General features: G+C 42.0%; 1 protein-coding gene across 2 annotated transcripts; it reads right to left on the bottom strand.

Annotated features, from left to right (window-relative positions):
- Window positions 1-1,443: 1,443 nt before the first annotated feature.
- Window positions 1,444-24,158, bottom strand: LOC111980884 (ceramide synthase). 2 transcript variants are annotated; one of them, XM_070449806.1, is made up of 6 exons: window positions 19,886-24,158; window positions 19,626-19,709; window positions 15,734-15,959; window positions 15,177-15,272; window positions 14,705-14,814; window positions 4,656-5,022 (listed from the first exon to the last, which is right to left on the bottom strand). In XM_070449806.1, the coding sequence occupies exons 1-6, from the start codon at window positions 20,008-20,010 to the stop codon at window positions 4,746-4,748; spliced, it is 918 nt and encodes a 305-aa protein (XP_070305907.1). In that variant the 5' UTR covers window positions 20,011-24,158; the 3' UTR covers window positions 4,656-4,745. The 2 variants fall into 2 exon arrangements, with proteins under 2 accessions (XP_070305906.1, XP_070305907.1); XM_070449805.1 differs by lacking the exon at window positions 14,705-14,814 and having other exon boundaries at window positions 1,444-5,022.
- Window positions 24,159-24,178: the final 20 nt, after the last annotated feature.

The raw sequence follows: 24,178 nt of genomic DNA, 5'->3' as shown, positions 1-24,178 counted from the left end.
TTTGATTTACAACAGTGGGGGAGTGCAAAGATGGAGGCGCGGTGGCGTCAAAACAGGGCCCCTGTCTGTCATCTAGTGCATATATAAATCATTGGAATACCGTATGTGTGAGATAATGGTGACTCAGATGATTTGTCCAGTCGGCATCTCCCATAGCAAAGGGACACATTTCAAGGCCCACTTAATCCAGTTTGTTTAAATATCTGGCCTTTTCAGCAGCTTCCAGACTATTTATATAAGAAGCCAAGTATTGTGTTGGCAGTATCATGTTATGGGTATGCTTGTCATCGGCAGGGACTGGGGAGTTTGTCAGGATCAAAATAAATATGAAAGGAGCAACGGCCAGGTAAAAGGTTAGAGGAAAACTGCCTCAGTCTTCTGAAAACCGAGGTTTAAACCGAGGTTTATTTTTCAGCGAGACAATATCACAAAATGTAATGCCAAATACATACCAGAATTGCTTTCCAAGAGGTGTTAAGTGTTCCTGAGTGGTCTAGTCTCAGTCCTGCTTAAGAAATGAGAGAGGTTTAAATAAAGCTGTCCATCAATGATGCCCAACCAAATGTACTGAGCTTGAGCAAATTTGACCAAAAATATGGATATATAATGCCCTAAGATTGGTGCAAAGTTGGTAAAATCTTAATGAAAATGATTCACAGCTGTAATGGCTGCCAAAGGTGCTTACACCAAGTATTAACTCAGGGGGATGGAGAGTTATTTTTTCTGAATTTGGAAAATGTTCGAAAACTTTCTTTCACTTTGAATATCTGGAGTAGATTGTGTAGAATTGTAGAACAAAATCTAATTGAATCGCTTTTTAGATTGGATTTTAAGACAGCAAAATGAGAAAGAAGTTCAAGGGGGTATAGACTTTCTATTGGCACTGTACACAATTCTCCACATAGAAATATAACATATTAGTATCTGCTAACAGGAATTAGTCTATGTTCAACTAAAATACAATATATGAAAAAAATAATACAGTAGCCTAGAATATTTTCCATTTATAGAATCCCACTCAAGTTTCAGACTAGCCTACCCTCAAATTGAGCTATAATACAAATGAAATCATTCTTTTCTAAATATAGGTACAGACATGACATGCATTTCAGACAGTATTGGCAGTATTTAACAACCAGCAGTAGTCCTACTTTGACCCTTGAGAAACAGAATTGCAGAGCCCTGGGTACTTATTCATAGTGTCCCAGAGAAAGTGCTGATCTCTGATCAGTTTAGCTTTTGAGATCATAATGAATACAATTCCATGGACAGGGGGGAACCTGATCCTAGATCAGCACTTCTCTATGAATGTGGGCCGTGGACAGTAGGAAGTACACCCAACCGCAGTCTTGAGAGAATTGATCAATGAATACCATTTAAATTGATATCATTGTTCAAAGTATAGTGATTCTTGAATGAAATAAATGGACTCCAGGAATCTCCTTTATGCACAAACAATGGGGAGGATTTTATTGGTCAATCTGTTGCATGTAAAGCAAAACTTCACTCAAAGTTCTTCACCACGATGAGACTGGTGCTTATTTTCAAAAGCAGTGCAGTGGTGCTAGAATGGTAGAATCCGGATGTCATGTTGGTAGTCAGAGCAGAAGAGGAGAGCAGAGTATATATGTCAGCCAACAGAACAGTTGTGTGTCCAAAACGGCACCCCAGTGTTCCCTACATACCGTAGTGTACTACTTTAACAAGGCTCTGGTCAAAAGTAGTGCACTATGTAGGGAACAGGTTGCCATTTCAGATAGACAGGAGTTTACACAGTAGAGCCCACAGTTAGTCAGGCAGCAGTCAACAAACCCATACGTACAGGATATATATCATTTATACATGTATTCGTATGTACATTCAAACCCATTCAATAAATAACAGAGACACATTAAAATAAATTAATAAAATAAACTATGGAAGATTTGTTTTTGTAATACTTTCCATGACAGAGGACATGTACACTGGTAAAATGAATGATGTTGTTTTCTTTTGGGAGTTAACACTTCCCAGTGAGCAATATTGGTGAAAATACGTTTTTTTGCTCATAGGGTTTAACATGAAGGCATCATTTATAATAGACTAGAGGGGGTTAGTTGCAACAGTAGACACTAGAAGAAGATACAGGTTTTGGTTTAAATCATCACCATCTTGTCTTTTAACTCCAACACCTATCTCACTCACTCAAAGCGTATCTTCTGGAACTAAACTTTGCAATCGAGTGCAAATGATACTCAGTGGCAGTTTCAGCGACATCTTTCAGTCAGATGAGGAACACTGCCTTTACATCTCAATCACGCTGTAAGGCTGAACTTTGACCCTAATCTTTGTTACAACTGACATTTGTGAACATAATTCATTTGAGGAATGACATTTGCTTTGTATGATCAACTCCACAGTTTTATACCCCTTGCCGGACGCTTAGGTCTACTTTTTGGCATGGAAAATAATGTTGATCATACAATTTGCCAATGTACCTTTAAAATCAGTGCCTTTAAATCAGTTATAAAGCATGAATGAAAATTTTAAAAAATATCCATCATAAAACATTTCAAAATGTTAAAAATCGAGTAACTGATTTGGTTCTGGGTGCGGAGATGAATAAGTCCTCAATAAGCCATTATAAACAGTACCATAACTGACCATTGTAAATAGTAACTAAGTTAAGTGTTACAGTGTTCCCAGGTTAATATCGGCCAATGGTCAAAAAGCCATTCTCTCATTCCTATCATGCAGCTACACAGCAGAAAACAGCCTGATGCGATAAGTATAGTCCAGCGTATTATACAGTAGTCCCTCTATCTGTTCACTTTTCTTCCATGTACAGGTAGAGAGATCTGGGACCAGGCTAGTAGAGTCCCAATGTCAACCAACTCCCAAGTCACAACCCAAGGCAGTGGTCAAGTGTTCAAGGTCCGTTCACCTTGGGATTTGAGCTTCAAGGACCACATTTCAACCCTCTTGACTTAGGCTTCGTCCCAAATGGCATTTATCAAACAACCTTAGATACAGTAGATAGCTACATTGGTGCCATTGCACACTGTGTCAACATGAGTAAACGGCACCAAAACAGAATCAAAATCCCAAGTAAAACAAAATAGTGGTGAAAAATGAGAACTTGGAACCTGTATTTGCACACACACCCCCCCATCCAACCTTCAGTCCCTTCTCTCAGTGCATCGTCAATGTGTTTCTTCTTCGGTCCTATCGCACCAAACCCCTCAATGCATAAAAGAGAGTACCACAGTTGCCAGTGCAATCTACTTCGAATTCCACCCATACCGTTGAACACACAACAACTTACTTTCTCTAAATCCTTCATAATACTGCTTCAGATCATCTAGGAATCCCTTACATCAGCAGACTGTAGAACGCCTGGAGAACACATCTAGATTCTAAAATGTGGTTACCTTGTTTAGCCGGCAGGAGACCTTATTCCACAACAGCCTTCCCTAACATCACAGAACCATGGTGATGATAGCAGTGTTTCTGATCATTATATCATGTTGATGGGGGTGGGGGGGGCATTCTGAGACATTAAACACCTCTCCAGGCATTGCAAAGATCTGGTAAGCTGCACAGACCCACCCAGTCGTGTATTGAAGACAGCCACCCAAGTAGAGTAACGCTGGAAGGCAGACTGGGACAGCGTAGCTGCATCATTGTCCCATTTGAGTCTACTACTCCCCCCTTCTCTCCCCCTCTATGAATCTCTCCAACATTCAATCTCTCTCTCTCTCTTCCTCTCCTCTTTTGATTGAAGTGGGGAGTGAGTACAAGATGAAATCACAATACATAAAAAAAACTATCAACATGAATAAATAAATGCTTTGAATGAGAGCAATATAAAAACCTAAAATGACATTTACTCATCTACTATTATAAACCCCCTTCACCCTCATTAGTTTTCTAACAGGAGAAAGGGGAGGAGGAGAACAGGAGAAAGACAACTTCAGAGGGGAGAGAAGGCTGAACGAAGCGATACCAGAGGCGCTGTTGCGTGTCCATCTGTCATTTTCAAAGACCCACTCAAATCGATCCAGAGTGGATCATCTTGGTGGACAAATAATACAGTACCAGGATCACAAGTTGAAATTCTGGTATTGTCTTTGTCCCCCTTTTTGCAGTCACCAAAATCAACTGGTCACCAAATAATAATTTACTACATATTTCTATACATTGATATTCATTTTGCATCCTTCCCTAATCTAGAACAGCAGTTGAATCTCTTTCAAGAGAAGAATACTTTTGATCTATTCCTCTAACTCAGTCAAATAAGATTATCACTCTTGCTTAAACCGCCTGTATTCTTCTCTGCATCACTCTAGCTCTTCAATGTGTTCTCTCATCCTTTTGCTTTTCAATCCATTCATTTCCCCCCCATTGTTTGAAATCAGTGTGTACAGACACGTAATATTTAAATACTTGCCCTTTCACAAGTCTTTCTCCTGTCTATGCTTCCATCTCGCTCCCTTATTCATTTCTTTCTGTACCCTCTCTTTCAATCTGTTGCTCTCTTCCTCCAGAGGTCCGTGTAACTCTAAAAGGGACAATGGAGGGAGGGAGAGAGTGGTAGAGGATGAGAAACAATCTCTCTCTCTCCCTCTCTCCTAGGTTACAGTGTCATTGCAATACAGTACAATAGATTCCCTTGATAGACCTCGGTCTTCTCTCCCCCGGCCTGGTCTGGCTGACCCCGTCCCCACAGTGATCTCTCTTCCTCTCCATCTCTGCCTCCCTCTTTCTCAGTGCGTGTCGGTCTCTCTGTCTGCCTGATGGGGGACGGGACTGTAGCCGTTGGCTGGGGAAGGTAAAGGGGCTCCCTGGCTGGGGCAGCAGCCCCCATCTGGCTTGTTGAGTGCAGCCGGGGGCCGGGAGCGCGAGGCCCCGGTGAAGAGGCGGAAGGCGCCCCTGCAGATGAGGGTGAACCAGTAGATCTGTGGAGCCATGAGACAGAAGGCCCCCACGTTGTACTGCCAGGGAGCCCCAAAGGGCACTGTGTAGAGGGGGATGGAGGCATACCTGCAACAGAAGGAGGGGAGGAATGAGGGTTAATGTTCACTTAAAATGTTTCAAGCTAACAAGCTTACCCAGATTTTTAAATGTAATTATTGCAAACTTGTTCATTTGAACAAGTTCTAAAACAAGACACCTTGTTTCAAGCTAGCAATTTTTTTTTTTTAACCTTTATTTAACTAGGCAAGTCAGTTCAATGACGGCCTAGGGTTAACTGCCTTGTTAAGGTGCAGAACGACAGATTTTTACCATGTCAGCTCGGGGATTTGATCTTGCAAGCTTTCGGTTACTAGTCCAACGCTCTAACCACTAGGCTACCTGCCACCCCTATCTTTAAGGATGTTGGTTTATGGCTAATGACTTTAAACTGAACAATCTGATTTGATACAAATAATCAAGGAAGAATGTTTCCCTTACGGAAAAAATACATGCATTTCACATTGTGAAACACAAGTTAATGTGATAACATGTGAAGCAACACGTGATAACATCAAACTACACATGACAACATTTCACATGGGAAAACATGTTTTTAGAACAATTCACATGTAAATTTCACATGTGAAATCATGTTCTTGGAACACTTCACGAGATCATGATGTCACACGTGCTGACATGTCATGTGTGGTTTCATATTTGCATCCCCATGGGTCACATTTTTCCCACGAGATCATGTTTTCACATGTACTCACGTTGTAACGTGTAGATTCATGTTATCACGTTGCTTTACAGGTTGTCACATTAACTTCACATAAGATCGTGAAATTCAAGTCGTTTTGGGACCATGCTAAGACGCTTGCAAGGCATTTGTTGTTTTTAACAGTCGTCAGGACATCGCGTGATGGTCCCAGATTGTCACAAACCATCACCAACCATTATAAGTGAAGTAATGAAATGGTATGGTGTTTTTTTTAGGGCTGACCCCATTTAGTCGACTGGTCTATTGTTTGGTTGATAGATCTCGGTAGACCAACAGCCTCCTTAGTAGCAAAAAATATACATACAGTTGTAAGAAAAAGTTTGTGAACCCTTTGGAATTACCTGGATTCCTGCATTGATTGCTCATAAAATGCGGTCTGATCTTCATCTAAGTCACAATAATATACAAACACAATCTGACTAAACTAATAACACAAACAGTTGTACTTTTCACATTTTTATTGAAGACATTGAGTAATCATTCACAGTGCAGGCTGGAAAAAGTAAGTGAACCTCTTAACGACTTCTCCAAAAGATATTTGGAGTCAGGTGTTTCAATTAAGGAGATGAGTTTGGAGTTGTGGGTTGCACAGGCGCCCTGCCCTTTAAATGAAGGCACACAAAGCCGGGTTACTGACAAATCTGTTCTTCCCCAGAAAGATTGGTTAGTGTGAACCATGCCACGATCCCAGCAACTTTCACAGGACCTTAGAAGACGCATTATAGAGATGCACAAAGCTGGAAAAGGTTACAAAAGCATTGCTAAATACCTTGGCGTTCATCAATCCACGGTAAGACAAATTGTCTACAAATGGAGAAGATTCAGGACTGTTGCTCTGACTTCAACTGTATCTCTCATGGTGTACAAGACACCCGTCTGACACGCGCCTGTCTGAGTGGACTAATCCATTGTGGAGGCCTTCGAGTCCATCACTCTGACATGTACAACTGAAATTGTATGTGGTTATATTACATAAGAACAATGGTGCAACACTAATAAAAATTATTGCACTTTCTCCCGCGTTGGATAGTGGTCGCTGTCCGCGGTTCTAAAACACAGTGCGCTGTTGAATTGGTGCCTTTTCCTAGACCATGTTGCTATGTGCATAATAGCTAAGTTAACCAACATATTGGTGTTGAGAACAATGCGGTGGAAGCAGTAGCAGAGTTAGAAGACGAGAAAACAGACCTTGGCTTAATTGTCTAAGAAAAGTGAGGAGAGGAAACCAACTTAAGTCTATAATCAATAGCCTAACTGTTAAATGTGCCTTATAAATCCACAATATATATATATATATATATATACAGAAATAAGACAGATCCTACTTCTGTTGCCTGTTTGTTTAATAGCCTACTGATTCCGTGAGCACCAAGCCTCACAATAATTTCACAAATTCAGCTCCTTTTAATCTTTGCTTTGTCATGATTATTAGTATGCTTAGTATAGCAGCCTTGTATAACCACCATTGAGCTGTAGGCCTAAGAGCGCATCCTGTTTAGTCTTAACACCGGAACTTACTTAGGCCTAACTTAGGCCTCAATACTTATGTAGCCTACTGTATCAATCAATAATTTATTTGTTTATGTCAAACAGCATATGAGACACTCATGATGTGAAATGCAACCCAGCATTTTAGTTTTCAAATAAAATAAAGCAAGCCTTGAATAATTAGTTAAACAATAAACCATTCCATTTACAAATGAACGCGACTGTTTTTAGTCTTCGCTGTAACAAAAAAAAAAATGTAGACTCTGGTACGCTTATAATTTATTTAGTGTTCTTTACATTGCTCCAGACAGTCAGAAAGATTACAATATAACACCTGTTTAGCAAACATAATATTTATGCAGCGCTGGCTCCTTACCTTATTTTTCTTAATCTCCAGTATTTTCCACAACAAGTCACATTTATTCCACACATCTGACTTCCCCTTTACCGCCTGAGCAACCAGTAGCCTAAACATATCCCCCTTTCGAGTTTGTCACATCCTCTGCATCTATTTTGCTATTACTTGTTCAGAGTTTGTTATAACCAATTTATTGATGTGATTATGGTATGCTATAGGTCAGGCACTATTGGTCACGTAACAAGACCAAGGTTGAGGTAATAGGGAATGTTTCTCCTAAACGGATGAGGGATTTCTGTAACAGAACTTTTCAGTCAGAAATGGCTGTAACTGTGTTGCAGCTTCAGCAACACGGACAGCGCGATAAACAAACACTGTGGTGGTCACTGCAGCAGGGGAGGAGAGAGAGACAACGGTTGCTAGTCACACAGTCACTGTCTTTTTTTAACACAGTGCAGCAAGTCTGAGCTTGGCACAAATCAATTCAATTGCTGGTCGGACTCCCTGTAGTCATTTAATAATTATTTAATCAAACAGTGTGCTTAAAGCATCAGACAAGCTCAGTGAATATAGTTGATTTGATTAAAACACATAGAATGCGTCTACATTTGGAAGAACACACGTTTTAAAATTTACACCAAAGGATTGGTTGAAAGAACAGACAACTCTTGGTCGACTAAGATTTTCTTTAGTTGGGGACAGCTCTAGTGGTTTTAAATTAAGGGGTAGTACGCTGTTAAGCTAAAATATGACCCCACCTAGGATTTGAACTCAACCTCTGGATTTGAGGTACACTGACTTATCTGCTGCACCACAGTCTGTAGCACTTCCCTACACATTAATAACCTATAATAAAGTACATCTCTGCACTTAAGAGTGCCATCTGCACTGCTATTTTAGTTATCATTTAATCTGACTATTCTCTCATCATTGATTGCATTGACTTATTTCAGTAATTTGAGTTTTTTTTTGTGTAGTTGTCTAATGTTGGTGTGGCATAATATTCTGTTTAAATGTTACTCCTGAATAACTAGGATAAATATTAGTTTTCTTGAGTGTATTTTAAACAAAGCTGAGATTCACTTTGATGTCCAAAGTGTAGAAATACAGGTGAAATCAGTTGACACCGACGTAATGACGTAGCACAAAGATCGGGATGCCGTGAACCAAGAGGTTGTTAGTGCAAATCCCAGGTTAGGACACATCAATAAACATACACAATGTAGTCCTGTACACTGAGTGTACAAAATATTAGGAACACCTCCATGACAGACTGACCAGGGGAAAGCTGTGATCTCTTATTGATGTCACTTGTTAAATCTACTTCACTTACTGTAGATGAAGGGGAGGAGACAGGTTAAAGAAGGATTTTTAAACCTTCAGACAATTGAGACATGGATCGTGTATGTGTGCTATTCAGAGGGTTAATGGGCAAGATTATTTTTTTTATTGCCTTTGAACGGGGTATCGTATTAGGTGCACCGGTTTGAGTGTGTCAAGAACTGCAATGCTGCTGGGTTTTTCATACAACAGTTCGTGTGTATCAAGAATGGTCCACCACCAAAAAAACATCCAGCCCACTTGACAACTGTGGGAAGCAATGGAGTCAACAAGGACCAGAAAAACCTTTGTCCTCAGAACAGGGGGGAGCAACTTGATATTAGGAAGGTGTTCCTAATGTTTTGTATGTCAAAGTGTGTCAAATATGTAAGTTGAAAACACTATGTTAAAAGCACTGTGAAACATAACGACTCATGTTCCAAAAACACATGTTTTTACAGTTGGGAACAGACAAGCACTCAGACAGAAAAAGACAGCTAAAACCAAATCAAACTTTGTCACATGCGCCAAATACAACAAGTGTAGACCTTACTGTGAAATGCTTACTTACAAGCCCTTAACCAATAGTACAGTTCAAGAAGTGTTAAGAAGATATTTACCAAATAAACTAAAGTATAAAATAAAACAATAACGAGGCTATTACAGGGGGTACCGGTACCGAGTCAATGTGCGGGGGTACAGGTTAGTTGAGATAATTTGTAGATGTAGGTAGGGGTGAAGTGACTATGCATAGATGATAAACAGCGAGTAGCAGCAGTATACAAAGCTAATGGAGGGGGTGTCAATGTAAATAGTCCTGTGGGCATTTGATTAATTATTCAGCAACCTTATGGCTTGGGGGTAAAAGCTGTTAAGGAGCCTTTTGGTCCTAGACTTGGCGCTCCGGTACCGCTTGCCGTGCGGTAGCAGAGAAAACAGTCTCTGGGTGACTGGAGTCTGACAATTTTATGGGCTTTCCTCTGACTCCCCCTGGTATATAGGTCCTGGATGGCAGGAAGCTTGGCCCCAGTGATGTACTGGGCCATACGCACTATCCTCTGTAGCGCCTTACGGTCAGATGTTGAGCAGTTGCCGTACCAGACGGTGATGTAACCGGTCAGGATGGTACAGCTGTAGAACTTTGAGGATCTGGGGACCCATGCCAAATCTCTTCAGTCTCCTGAGGGGGAAAAGGTTTTGTCATGCCCTCTTCACAACTGTCTTGGTGTGTTTGGACCATGATAGTTTGTTGGTGATGTGGTCACCAAGGAACTTGAAGCTCTCAACCTGCTCCACTACAGTCTCGTCGTTTTAAATGGGGGCCTGTTCGGCCCGCCTTTTCCTGTAGTCCACAATCAGCTCCTTTGTCTTGCTCACATTGAGGGAGAGGTTGTTGCCATGGCACCACACTGCCAGTTCTCTGACCTCCTCCCTATAGGCTGTCTCATCGTTGTCGTCAAATCAGGCCACGTTGTGTCGTCAGCATTGTTAAGCAAACTTAAATGGTGTTGGAGTCGTGGTTGGCCACGCAGTCGTGCGTGAACAGGGAGTACAGGAGGGGACTAAGTACACAACCCTGACGGGCCCCAGTGTTGAGAATCAGCGTGGCAGACGTGTTGTTGCCTACCCTTACCACCTGGGGCGGCCCGTCAGGAAGTCCAGGATCCAGATGCAGAGGGAGGTGTTTAGTCCCAGGGTCCTTAGTCCCAGGCTTAGTGATGAGCTTCGTGTGCACTATGGTTTTGAACGCTGAGCTGTAGTCAATGAACAGCATTCTCACAGGTGTTCCTTTTCTCCAGGTGGGAAAGGGCAGTGTGGAGTGCGATTGAGATTGCGTCATCTGTGGATCTGTTGGGGCGGTATGCGAATTGGAGTGGGTCTAGGGCAGGGGTGGGCAATTCCAGTCCTCGAGGGCCTGATTGGTGTCACAGTTTTGCCCCAGCTCCAGCTAGCACACCTGACTCTAATCACGATCTTCAGTTTAGAATGCAATTTGATTAATCAGCTGTGTTTGCTAGGGATGGAGAAAAAGTGTGACACCAATCAGGCCCCCGAGGCCTGGAGTTGCCCACCCCTGGTCTAGGGTATCTGGGAGGATGCTGTTGACGTGAGCCATGACCAGCCTTTCAAAGCACTTCATGGCTACCGACGTGAGTGCTACGGGGCTGTAATCATTTACGCAGGTTACCTTTGCTTCCTTGAGCACAGGGACTATGGTGGTGTGCTTGAAACATGTAGGTATTACAGACTCGGTCAGGGAGAGGTTGTCAGAAGACATTTGCCAGTTGGTCCACGCATGCTTTGAGTAAACGTCCTGGTAATCCGTCTGGCCCCGCAACTTTGTGAATGTTGACCCATTTAAAATGTTTTTCCTCACAATGGCTACCGAGAGCGTGATGACACGGTTATCCAGAACAGCTGGTGCTCTCGTGCATGCTTCAGTGTTGCTTGCCTCGAGGCGAGCATAAAAGGCATTTAGCTCGTCTGGTAGGCTCGTTCACTGGGCAGCTCACCTCTGGGTTTCCCTTTGTAGTCCGTAATAGTTTGCAAGCCCTGCCACATCCGACGAGCATCAGAGCCGGTGTAGTAGGATTCAATCTTAATCCTGTATTGACGCTTTGCTTGTTTGATGGTTCGTCTGAGGGCATAGAGGGATTTCTTATAAGTGTCTCGATTAGTGTCCCACTCCTTGAAAGCGGCAGCTCTAGCCTTTAGCTCGATGTGGATGTTGCCTGTAATCCATGGCTTCTGGTTGGGATATGCATGTACGGTCACTGTTGGGGCGACGTCGTCGATGGACTTATTGATGAAGCCGATGACTGAGGTGGTATACTCCTCAATGCCATTGGATGAATCCCGGGAACATATTCCAATATGTGCTAGCAAAACAGTCCTGTAGCGTAGCGTCTGCGTCATCTGACCACTTCCATATTGAGCGAGTCACTGGTACTTCCGGCTTTAGTTTTTGCTTGTAAGCAGGAGGATAGAATTATGGTCAGATTTGCCAAATGGAGAGCGGGGGAGAACTTTGTATGCATCTCTGTGTGTGGAGTAAAGTTGGTCTAGAGTTTTTTCCCCCTCTGGTTGCACATGTGACATGCTAGTAAAAATTTGGTAAAACGGATAAAAAGTTTGCCTGCATTAAAGTCCCCGGCCACTAGGAGCGCCGCTTCTGGATGAGCATTTTCTTGTTTGCTTATGGCCTTATAGAGTTGGTTGAGTGCGGTCTTAGTGCCAGCATCGGTCTGTGGTGGTAAATAGACAGCTACGAATAATATAGATGAGAACTCTCTTGGTAGATAGTGTGGTCTACAGCTTAAATCATAAAGTACTCTTTAATATTAGACATTGCGCAACAGCTGTTATTGACAAATAGACACACACCCCAGCCCTCGTCTTACCAGATGTAGCTTCTCTGTTCTGCCGGTGCATGGTAAATCCCACCTGTTCTATATTATCCGCGTCGTCGTTCAGCCACGACTCGGTGAAACATAAGATATTACAGTTTAAACCTCTTGCAACTATAGGGGGTGCTGTTCCGCATTAGCATATTTGTGTCTCCAAATTAAACTGCCTCGTGCTAAATTCTTGATCGTACAATATGCATATTATTCTGTTAGTTATTTAGATAGGAACACCTGACCTTCTATTTCTATAGAAGTTGGAAATTTTGCTTCTGAGTGGTACAGACATAATATCTACAGCACTTTTCATGACAGGGTTCAGATTTCAGAAATTTTTACCTCTGATCTGGGGTCTGTTTTTAAGGCGACAGTGAATGCTTGAAGAAACCGACACTGCTACGTCTTCCTCTGGGTGTCTGTACTCATCACGTTTTCAATGAAATCGATGGGACGTTCACAGCCATTTAAATGACCAAAATGTACAGAGACCGCCCTTTCTCAACGTGCGCCTCAAGCGTGAAGGCCATCGACCTGTCTCGTTCCAAGTCGTTTTCTAACCAGCAATATTTCCCGGTCATGTTTTCAGTCGTTATAGTTGTTAAACATCATAATGTAGTTAATTTGAGCCGTTTTATATCAATTTATATCCGTTAGTGCGATTTTGAGGAATTTCTTTGTTGTGCGTTTCTGAAAGTTTGGACACGTTTTAGGGAGTCGGTCGTTGGTGTGTACATTTCGAAGGACAGAGGACATCTATCGACCAAAAGACGTTTATAACATAGAAAGGAATACATTGCCCAAGAATATGATGGAAAACAGCTCAAAGTAAGCAATATTAATATGATAACCGTGTTTCTGTCGAAATATTTTAACGCATAATTCGCCATTTTGTTTGGTATAGGCTTCACTTGGCCAACCCTGTATTGAAAAGTAAGGATAATTTAAAAATGTAAATCAGCGGTTGCATTAAGAACTAATTTGTCTTTCGATTCCTGTAACCCCTGTATTTTTTAGTCAAGTATATGATAGCTTTTCAATTAAACTAGATCACTCTGATAGATGACGTCAGAACATATTGAGGCTTGTTTCCTAGTATTTTTATTGTGTAACCACGGTTTTGGTATGGCTAAATATGCACCTTTTCGAACAACTGTACTATGTTATATTTGTAAAATGATGTTACAGGAGTAGTCATCGGAAGAATTCTGAGAAGGTTAGTGAAAAAATTAATATATTTTGGCGGTGATTAACGTTATAAGCGCTCGTTTGGCTGGAATCGATGCTCGTAACGTTTTTCACATGTGGTATGCTAACTTATCGATGTTATTGTTTTCGCTGTAAAACGCTTTAGAAAATCTGAAATATGCGTCTGAATCACAAGAACTGGGTCTCCATTGCTATGCTTTGTCTATATTCTTATGAAATGTTTTATGATGAGTAAATTGGTCATACTACTTGCTCTATCTAGTAATTCTAGTCAATTTGTGATGGTCGGTGCAATTGTAACTGGTGATTTCTACCTGAAATATGCACTTTTTTTCTAACAAAAACTATCCTATATCATGAATATGTTATCAGACTGTCATCTGATGGTTTTTTTATAGGTTATTGGCTATCAATATCTTAGTTGAGCCGAATTGTGTGATAGCACCTGAAGGAGTAAGAAACTGATGGAGTTAGAATAGTGGTGTATTTTGCTAAACGTGGTTAGCTAATAGATTTACATATTGTGTCTTCCCTGTAAAACATTTTAAAAATCTGAAATGGTGGCTTTATTCACAAGATTTGTATCTTTCATTAGGTGGCTTGGACTTGTGATTTAATGATATTTAGATGCTACTATCTACTTTTGAAGCTATGCTAGCTATGCTAATCAGTGTGTGGGGGGTGGGGGGTGCTCCCGGATCCGGGTTTCTGAGGCAGTAAAAGTTAATGTCCCATTGGAAGGATAATCTTAAATCGTAGGTCATCAATTTTATTGCACGTTAGCCAATAGAACGGATGGCAGTGGGAGTTGACTCGCTCGACCTACGAATTCTCAGAAGGCAGCCCGACCTGCGCCCCCTTTTACTCCGTCTTCACGCAAATGACAGGGATTTGGGCCTGTTTCTGAAAAAGCAGCATATCCTTCTCGTCGGACTAGTTAAAGGAAAACGTTTCTTCCAGTTCGAGGTGAGTAATCGCCGTTCTGATATCCAGAAGTTATTTTCAGTCATAAGAGACGGTAGCAGCAACATTATGTAAAAAATAAGTTAAACGCAAAAGAAAAACATACAAAATAGCAGTTTGGTTAGGAGCATGTAAAACGTCAGCCATCCTCTTTCGGCGCCATCTTATCAAAGATATGTTGTATTCTGCGCATGTGAACGAATAAAGTTTGATTTGAGACAGAGACAGGCAGACAGTTCAGTATGTTACCTGCTGTAGGCGTAGTAGAGGTAGGGGAAGAGCAGAACTCGACAGATGAAGAAAGTGACCAGCATGAGAGCGCCATTCACTTTATGAAGAAGAGTGTGCTGCTTCTTGTACTGAGGGGGACAAAGAGAGATAGAAAGAGAGAGGGCAGGAACAAGGGAGGGGGAAAACAAGAGCAGGGGGAAGGGCAGAGAAAGAGCTTGGGTAAATGTTAACCCAAAATCACAGGAGACAAGAATGTTAACATGAAAGCTAGTAAGTGAGCACTTCAAAATCAGAGACTTCTAAGGTTCTTAGACTGCTGCAAGGAGAGTAAGAGACCGAGGAAGAAGAGGTGCAGAGAGAGAAAGCTGGAAGAAAGAGATAGAAAGAGCAAGGGAAGGAGAGAAAGAGAGCAAGAAAAAGAGAAAGAGAAAGAGCGAAAGAACAGGTGTTAAAAGAGAGGGGGAGAGGTAGAGGAGTGAGTGAGTATTACCTGGATGAGGATTTTCCCCAGGCAGACGGACGGAGTGCTGAGTTCAGCCATGAACATGACACCCTGGAAGTAATCCCCCTTTCCCTGCCTCCAGAACTAACATAAAGAGAGCGAGAAAGAGGGGAGTGGGGGGGGAAAGAGGGGAAGAGTGAGAGAGGGCCATGATATGGCTGATAAAGTTTATAGACAGACCATTGAAAGAAAACTCAAAACACGCACACCTCATCTCCCCTTAAAAACACATGTCCATAGAAGGGATGTTAAACATTGGCTGCCCATGCCGCTGCCAGTAGCAACGGGAGGCAGATGGGGATTGGAGCAAGAGAGAGTCCAGTCTGCAGATGGCTGCCGGTTAGGGACAATTTTAGCGATCAGAAACCAAATCACCAACGGTTCATCTCTTTCTATCAAGACTTAAAGGGTTAGTGTGTGTACATATGTATAATTTACCATTAGTTATTTTTTCCCCCCTTTAGACAAGACACACCATGCCACGGTAGACTAACAAAATAGTCCGCTAAAAAATAGTCCGCCACCCTAGTTACAGCGATAGTTACCACGGAGACGGGGAAGCAGATGGTCACCATGACGACGTGGTGCAGCACCATGAGGAACTCCCTGCGCAGGTAGCTGGCCACTGCCGAGCCCATTGGCTTAGGCCTGCCGCCCTCCTCCTCGTGCCCTTTGACCTGCATCTTGTGCCAGTAGCACAGGAACATGGCGTAGATGTCGTACGCAAAGTAGGGCACCGCAAACAGGATGTAGGTACTGGTAAGCCAGTGTCTGGAAAGGTGGGGCGCAAGGGGGGAGAGAGACAGAGAAAGTGAGAAAGGAGAGAGCGAAAGAAAGAGAAGGTGCAACAGTTTAATTTTCTATGCAACAATGTGTACCTACGTGTACACTGTAGCTGCCTATGTGACTACCATGTAAATACACTATTGCCTATTTCAGTGAGGCTCCAGCCTAGACATCAGGGGGTTAAGTGACTGGCCAGGATGCACTGCTCTGGGCACGTGCGTGATTTGGATGGGTTCGTGATTTGGTAGTCAAATGAGCCGGCACTCGCACCTCCCGACTTTGATTGGCAAATGAGTGCGGAGGGAGGGAGTCGGTGACTGGCAGTATCTCCCTCCTCCTCCTCCTCCTAATTGATGGAGAGATGAGGGGGAAGAGGAGGGAGGGAGGGGGTTAAGAAGAGCAGCTGTGTCACATTGTGAGTTCTTAGGACAACAGTGTCTGACTCACAGAGAATCACAGCATCTCACTAGTCTAAAGAATATTCCTTTCTTACTCTCCTTTTCCTCTCCTCCAATCCTCCTCTTCCTTCAACCAAAAACAAACCTTCCTCCTCTAACCAAAAACATGACACTTTCAGTGTGCATTTCATATAGTTTTGCTGTAGTCCACTGTTAACAAAGTTGCAGTTGTATAACCAGTGGAGACATGTTTGAGTAGCTACTCCTACAGTTCCATAGCAGCATGCTGCAGTCTAGGTTTCTAGCTTCTGAGTGACTGCATTACAGATACTAAAATAGTGCTGCTGGCTTTGGGACAAATAGAGGTTAATTGGGTTGAAATACTAATTCGGTTAACAGGGACAAGGTGAGCAGGGAGAGAATGACAGATTATTACATGCGCACACACACACACACGAATACTTTATTTGGATCGAAAGTTAAACATACACAGTAAATTGGCCAGAGTTAACATGTTGATTTTTCAATGTCACATTTCTAGTGTTGATTGTGGAGTTAAATTAACTCTGTAAGAGTGAAATTAACACTCAGTGGTTTAAAATCTCTCCAATGTGGGGGTTTATAACCAGTGTTGAGTGTGAGAGTGTCAGTTTTACTCAGGACAGTAAAACATTCCCATCAATCCACACCCATCATTATCAGATTTCCCAGCATGCTCTACTGCAGGTAAACCTTTTTAGGATATTATTATTTTTTTTATTTTTTTTGCATGTACATTGACTGATTAAATCTTATGCTACACAAAGACAAATAACATACATTCTTCTAAACTGATCAATCAGTTAGATTTATTGCACAATTTACCAAAATGGTTGTTCCAGTTTAAACTGGTTAGGTCGCGAAAGAAACTCTGGGGGGGGCTGTAAGTTTCCGTTTTATCAGACTGGTGGGGAAAAAAATAACATGATCAATGATGGTTCTTTTCTACACAGAAAATCATACACATCATACTAAATCCTGAACTTCCCAAATCCTTTCGGATGCATTTTAAACCCTACTTCAGATTGATTTGTAATAATGTTTCAGTCTAAAACAATGTTTGACAGACTGTCATAGTGCCAATTAAAGAAGTTAACATTGGTCGCTGATTACATCACTTTTTTACATGGTGGGGTTATGAAACATTTTTAATATCAAAATGGGGTCACGGACCAAAAGGTTTGGGAACCCCTGATTTAGGTAGTCTCCTCACAATGTCACTAACCCTAACAGTCATTCTGAATGCAGCTGCAGGTGAATAAAAATGTCCAACTGTTGGATGTCCTAACTGGCTGAATTCCAATAGAAATCATATCACTTTGCAAGCCAGCAGAATGTGACTTACAGGCCTGATGTGGCCTGTAAACCAGGAGGTTTCTAACGCCACTGTGGTAGGGTAAAACTTGGCTATCAAACTAAGGCCTTATGATATATGTAATGTATTGTCCTAAAGAGCTTAATTTTAATGATAACATTTGTCTACAGTAGGAACTCATTTGGTGAAGTCCACAGGACTGAAAATTAACGAATTCAACCACCATCTCTGTCACCAACAAATACAGTCATGGGTGTAACTCTACAACTCACTCGAAAAGGCAAGGCACACTGGGAAATTATATTGGAGGAGTGGCTAAGTGGGGGAGCGGCTTTCAATTTGTTGCTTTTGGCCACCCGTGAGTGGAAGTGTTGTACCAGTTTAACTGGTCTACGGTTATGTTAAAGTTTGAGCATGTCTGCTACCAGTCCTGAAGTCTTTGTAAATGCTTACATAAGAGCATGTGGCATTAAAAGACTTGTTATGTCCTTAATCCAACACGAGCGACCTTGTCAAGAGATTCGGACCTCTTGCGTAATGGTTAAAAATACTATAGGGGGTGTTATTGCATAACACTAAAAGTGTTAATTCCCTAACACTGACAAAGTGTAACAGCGTCAGCACTAAGCAGTGTGTTAATTTAACACTGAAAAGTGTAGACCCGTATAGACACTAGTTCAGTGTTAAATTTAACACTGTCAGTAACCACGTTTCCATCCACAGGTTTATGCGAGTAAAGTCATACCGTATAAAAAAAAATTGAATATGCTGATGGAAATAGGTAGTTTAGGTAGAATTTTATAAATGCAGACAGAATGTGTTCGTTGGACATCGTGTGATCTTTTTGTGTTGGTAAAAATAATTATGTGAGAAATGGTGGTGGAAACGGCTTTACGCACAAATATTTATATAATAACCATCATATTAAAGTAAACTTGGGAGTCACGCGATGATATGGTGTGTGGTCCTCCCACTATGACTCGGGAAACCATGCAGTTTTTAAGCTTCAGATTAAATAAATGATAATTAACTTCACAGGTTGGTGAAAGTACATGGTTATCTTGATGCTCCGTCCCAATAAATATCGAGGGTCTTATTCTGGTGACATGAGGCCGTCTGACAAATAAAATAATACATTTCATCATGTAGACCAGCCTACCACTGTATAGCCATACCACTGTATCTGCAAGCTGTTGGCTAGAGCGCACGTGCCAAGACCAGTCTTTTTTGTGACAAAACTATACATAGAGTTTAAAATACGAGGGAAAAACATTGCACTTTAGACTTATTCGGTACATGAAAACTTAAGTGAAAAATCACATTGTGTGTGCACTACGTCATCACACATTGACTTTCATCTGCAACCAGTCCATTTGGTGGAAACACACTATTGGTGCGAAAATATGCATATTTTCTTTATGCAGATTTTAGAATATTCGCATGAAAATCTATCGCCAATTTGGATGGAAACCTAGCTAGTGTTGATTTAACACTGGACAATTTGCTGTGTAGTTAAGGACCCAAATATTTTAGACGTCACACCTCTGATACACAGACACACACAGGGCCGTGCAGACTTTTTTTGGGGGGGGGGGCAAGTGCTAAAAATAAACACTAAAAAAACAGTCGTAAACTGCGGTTAATGACTCGTTGAGCAATTATGACTGATTGTTTAGTTACATAAAGGCAATAGATGGCCACATCTTAATGGCTAATTAAATTACATATATTTAACAATGACATGCGGGCAGTGGGTTCAAAACAACAATGACAAAAACTGTATACCCAAAACAAAGGGCACTTAAGTGACTGGAAGGGCAAAGAGGCATGTGCTCACACACACACCTGGAACACAACTTTACAGCAACTACTAATGCATTATCATTATTTTGTACTTACTGATCCTCGATGATGTCCTCACAGGAGGATGCGATGATGTAGCCAGCTGAGGAAGCCATGATGGCTTGGATGGATGACACCAGCCTAGTGGGGAGAGAGGTCAGAGAGAGTGGGGTTTCAATTGACATATTTATACCCACAACTCAGAATAGTATTAAAATGTCCAGCAAAGCAGAATAGCATAAGATAAAAGGTACGATAGGTAGGCATAGTCCTCACATTGACTCATGTATCTGACTTGTAAGTGTGTGTGTGTGTACCTGGCAGACACGATGGCGGCGTCTCCCTCGCTCAAGCCCAGGCCTGGGGCCTGTTTCAGGCATCTCTTAGACAGCAGGAACAGGCCCGGGAAGAAGATGGAGCCGGCAGCCAGGATCCTCAGCATGGTCCCAGAGTGTGTGTGTGTGTGTGTGTGTGTCAACAGGTGCCTCACTACTGCCCTCAAACCACTTGACAAGTGGGAAAGGTTGAATGACTGATCTATGCAGGGTACTTTCAAAGCTATTGTAGCAGAGTTTCCAACTATCACTTGCTGCTAGATGGTGGAAGGTATATCATTAAAATGCGTGGCAGCGTGTAAGTATTGTCAATAGAACACAAATGTTAGTAATGTTATGCTAATAATACTGTTATGCTAGTAGTAATGTTATGCTATGTTATGCTAATGCAGTATGTGGTCAAATGCTGCATTTGTTTTTAGTAGGCTAGTTTTGGGGATATTTTGGGAATGGAAATGGACTTGCTAGTGGTTACGGTCAATGTTAATGAAACAGATACATAAGGAAAGAAAGAGAGGGCTACGATACAGCCGTGGGTGGTATGTTTGTTAACTCCCCACACCTCCCTCCCAACCCCCTGCTCATAACCAGCAGAGGCCTGGGTGGCTTCTGGGTCCACACAGAGAGAGAGAGAGAGAGAGTGAGAACAAACAGACAGAGAGATGATGGGGGGCATGAGGAACAGAGGGAGAAAAAAAAAGAGACAATCAATCAAATCCGTTTCACACACCTCGATTAAGAGTGCAGTAAATGTACAAGAAATCAGGTATGTGTAACAGGGTTGGTCGTTCCCACTTGCCTCTAAAGAAATGTGTATTTAATGTTCAAGCACTCTTATTGGTTGGTTCAATTCCGATGACAATAAGGCGTGTTGTTATTGGCCCTGCTTGCAGATAGGGGGAGATCGTGAATGTCAGGTCTCCCTAGTATGAAAATGTGATGCAAGGGGTAGGTCACGTTCTGAATACCGTATTCTATTTTACAATGTGTACATTCCTGATTTATACATGTGTGGGTATATGGTACCTGTTAGGGATTGAGGGGCTTTTTGGGATGTGCTTTGGTATATGATTGCCTGTATATAAGTGCGTTAGCCAGCATGCACCGATGTAATAAATCACATAAGTTCACTGCTAACACAGTTGTTTTCATGCTACAGATTTGACCATCGGCAGCCATCAACATCATTAAGCCCTGCACAAGTAATGTGCCGTTTCCTGTTTAATCACATATAATAAATAACGGTCAACTGGGACCACTGGCTGGGATGATTTCTATGAACTAAACACGATGCAAGGATAGTACGATTAACATCGTTACATATGCACATATAAAAACTGTCAGCGTAGTGTTCCTATGAATGTCACATTTATTCAGCGTCATCATGCAGCCTTTAAAACATTATGAAAATCATACTTAATTACCTTGTGTGTAGACAGCCCTACACTACACTCTAATCTCACAAATGCTGACAAATCCATTGACTACGCTGTAGGCGTCATGTGTCGGCTGGCTGTACCAGCTATACGCTGACTCCATTGGGGGGAATGAATTAATTTAGGTTTTCCACTGTCATCGCTCTCTAGATAAATGCATGTAGTCACAGAGGGACTGGAGAGAGACGGGGTGAATAGGTGGAGAAGAAAAAAGGTGGCTGAAACCAAAATAGATTTAGAAAGGGATTAGAAAAGCAGGAGATTTAGACAGATTACAGCTGGGAGAGAGGGAATTAGAGAGAGAGAGAGAGAGAGAGAGAGGAGATGGAAGGACAGTTGACAATGGGGAGTACCTACAGTACAGATGGGATATGATGAGGGATATGAGGGGTTGGGTGGAAGAGGATGTTGGGGCGGGGCCTATTGTTCCATCCTAGGCTGTTGGACAATAGGGGAAGGTGATGCACAATCACAACACAACAGGTTCATCCCATAACCAACACAAATGGGTGCACTTGCATGCGGTTTTGATAAAGGCCTATCTGGGCATAATATAAATACTTTCAGATTTATCTTGGCTAGCTGTGTTCTTTTGTTCTGCACAGCAGTGCATAGGCTGCACCTTCTGACAGTAGACTACCAGCAATTTACATGGAGGGGGGGCATAAAACCACTGGCCCCCTCCATAACCCCAAGCATATCTTGACGTTGTTATATCGCTAATTTGGCAGAAAACACAGGCTCGTTTGCGTCAAAACCTAGCTGGCAGGCCCGTGCAAAAACGTGTCTCAGACTTAATTGTCAAAATACGCAATGCGCGTAAGTAGCCTAAGTAACACGGTCCTCTATTAAAACATATCGGGACAAGTCTGTTTTGCACTAAATACGAGTAAACTCAACAACAATAAGCAACATATTGTTTTGAAAATGGGAGACTTGTGCCGGTCTTGGCACGGCTCCAAATCTGCATAGGCTAACCTTTGTCATGTTTGCTTGCTAGCTACTGTAGGCCAGTGTAGACTACAAACCGGACAAATCAATTTAACTATGAGTGTGACTGCGAGCTCGCTAGATTTGAATTCGATGCATTTTTACCTACAGTCGTTTCATGCACAAGAGTGATTGAAGCTTGTAACAGGTTGCGTGGCACGCGGGTTGTCTATTAACAACACACACACACGCAAGGGATAAATTGTCTAGCCTGGGTTCAGTTTTTTACAGACAATGCATGCTTACTTGCTTACCAACATGCGATGGATGACAGATTATTCAGGCCTGTATAGGCTAAAACGTGACCGTTGCGACACACACAGGCACATTTATTACAGACATGGTGTTTCTTGTTTAACCTCGGAGCAGGGTTGGTGAGAATGAAGAAGAGTTGGGTGTTGGGGGTACTAAAAGGGAGAGTAAAACAAGAAGAGATGGATAGGCTAAATTTACATTTGGTTGTCGCGGCGTCCCGTTCTGCGGCCCGGTCGGTCGGAACAAGGGGAAATCAGTGTGTTGGGTCCTGGTTGTAGCCTACACGTCGAGAATTGTTCCACATTATTATTGTGTTTTGTTGCCTTATTCCGTGTTCTGGATATCTGCAAGAAATCAGAACGTGCGTCAAGCAAGACAAATTGATGTGTGTCCTCCCCGCTTCTGGCGTATGGTCTCTTGTCTTGGTCCGAATCAGAATATGACTCCCGCCCGACGTGCTGCTGTCGGATCGCTGCTTCAGCAATTTTATTTCCGAGGCGAAATGCTTTTGAAGTCGATGGTTCGCTCGAGTGTTTTGATTTATATTGCGAGGGCACTGCTCTTCTCGCCTTTGGCCGCAGTACTAGGCTACTGATATCTGAACCGTTATGCCATATCGACCGACCCTATTGCCTGGCGGATAAAATTCGATACATTCACTGTGAAGTCTTCGCTGCAGATTATTTTAGGACCTGTCGTACAACTAATTTCAGCAAACAGTCTAGGAAAAAAAATCCTAGTGTATGCATGATACAGTTACGCTGTGGCTAAAGCGTTGCCATTAAACCGGCTACATAGCCCGTTCGCTACCACCTCTATCTCCTCCCCCTTGCTCCCGGGTATGGTAGGCTAATATCCAAGTGTAATTGGCGGATGAGGTCGCCTCATTGGCTATGACTCCTAGGACTAGCCGTGTTGTGATAGACCACAGCTGTCCCTGGATAAAGAATTTTGCTTTTCAAGGGCAACGGACTAATAATAGCCTGAGTCATTTTCAGATCAAGCTGGCTAGGAAAAAGTCCTTTAGTTTTATAAGGCATCAAACTGCAAGTTGTCAAACCATGGGTTGAATTATTAACTTGACTATGAAAGTAGCTATGCTCAATCAGATAAGACTGTAAAAGTTCCACAAACAGTGGGGTCCGTTAAACAAACCAGCCTACAGTGCTTAAATAGGTCTATAGGCCTACATCTCCCTAAACATGTCTGATCTTGGAAATTATGTTTAGCACATGGATAGAAAATACAGAAGCAATCTAAATTTGCACAACCTCTGCAGTTGGGTCAACCTCAAACTGATAAACTGTACAATAATGTGTGATAAATTGGGTAACACTTTACTGAAGGATAATACACACTTGTCATAAGTATAAACTGATTATATCTCAGTATCATATATTAGGGCTATAATGCAATAGACATAATAGGCAGTTAATATCAGACACGTTGAAATTGAACCTGTTGAAAAATTGCCATAGAGAATGAACATTACAACCAACCTTTCTGAACGCGAGAAAAATACAACCCTCAAAAAATAAAACACTAGGCAAAAAAATAACTAGTAATTTGAGACAGCAGCCCTTAAGTCAACAAC

Source organism: Salvelinus sp. IW2-2015, linkage group LG20, assembly GCF_002910315.2.
Source record: "Salvelinus sp. IW2-2015 linkage group LG20, ASM291031v2, whole genome shotgun sequence".
Classification (NCBI taxonomy): domain Eukaryota; kingdom Metazoa; phylum Chordata; class Actinopteri; order Salmoniformes; family Salmonidae; genus Salvelinus; species Salvelinus sp. IW2-2015.
Note: the sequence above shows the minus strand (reverse complement) of the source record. Positions and strands in the feature narration are given on the sequence as shown.

Bases quoted from the DNA above. Each gene is read 5' to 3' on its own strand.
- LOC111980884 (XM_070449805.1), bottom strand. From the start codon at position 20,010: ATGCTGAGGATCCTGGCTGCCGGCTCCATCTTCTTCCCGGGCCTGTTC. The intron at 15,273-15,733 runs GTAACTATCGCT...TCTTTATGTTAG, and splicing joins TCTGCTTCCCCGTCTCCGTG to TTCTGGAGGCAGGGAAAGGG. The intron at 5,023-15,176 runs GTAATACTCACT...CTTCTGTTGCAG, and splicing joins TGGGGAAAATCCTCATCCAG to GTATGCCTCCATCCCCCTCT.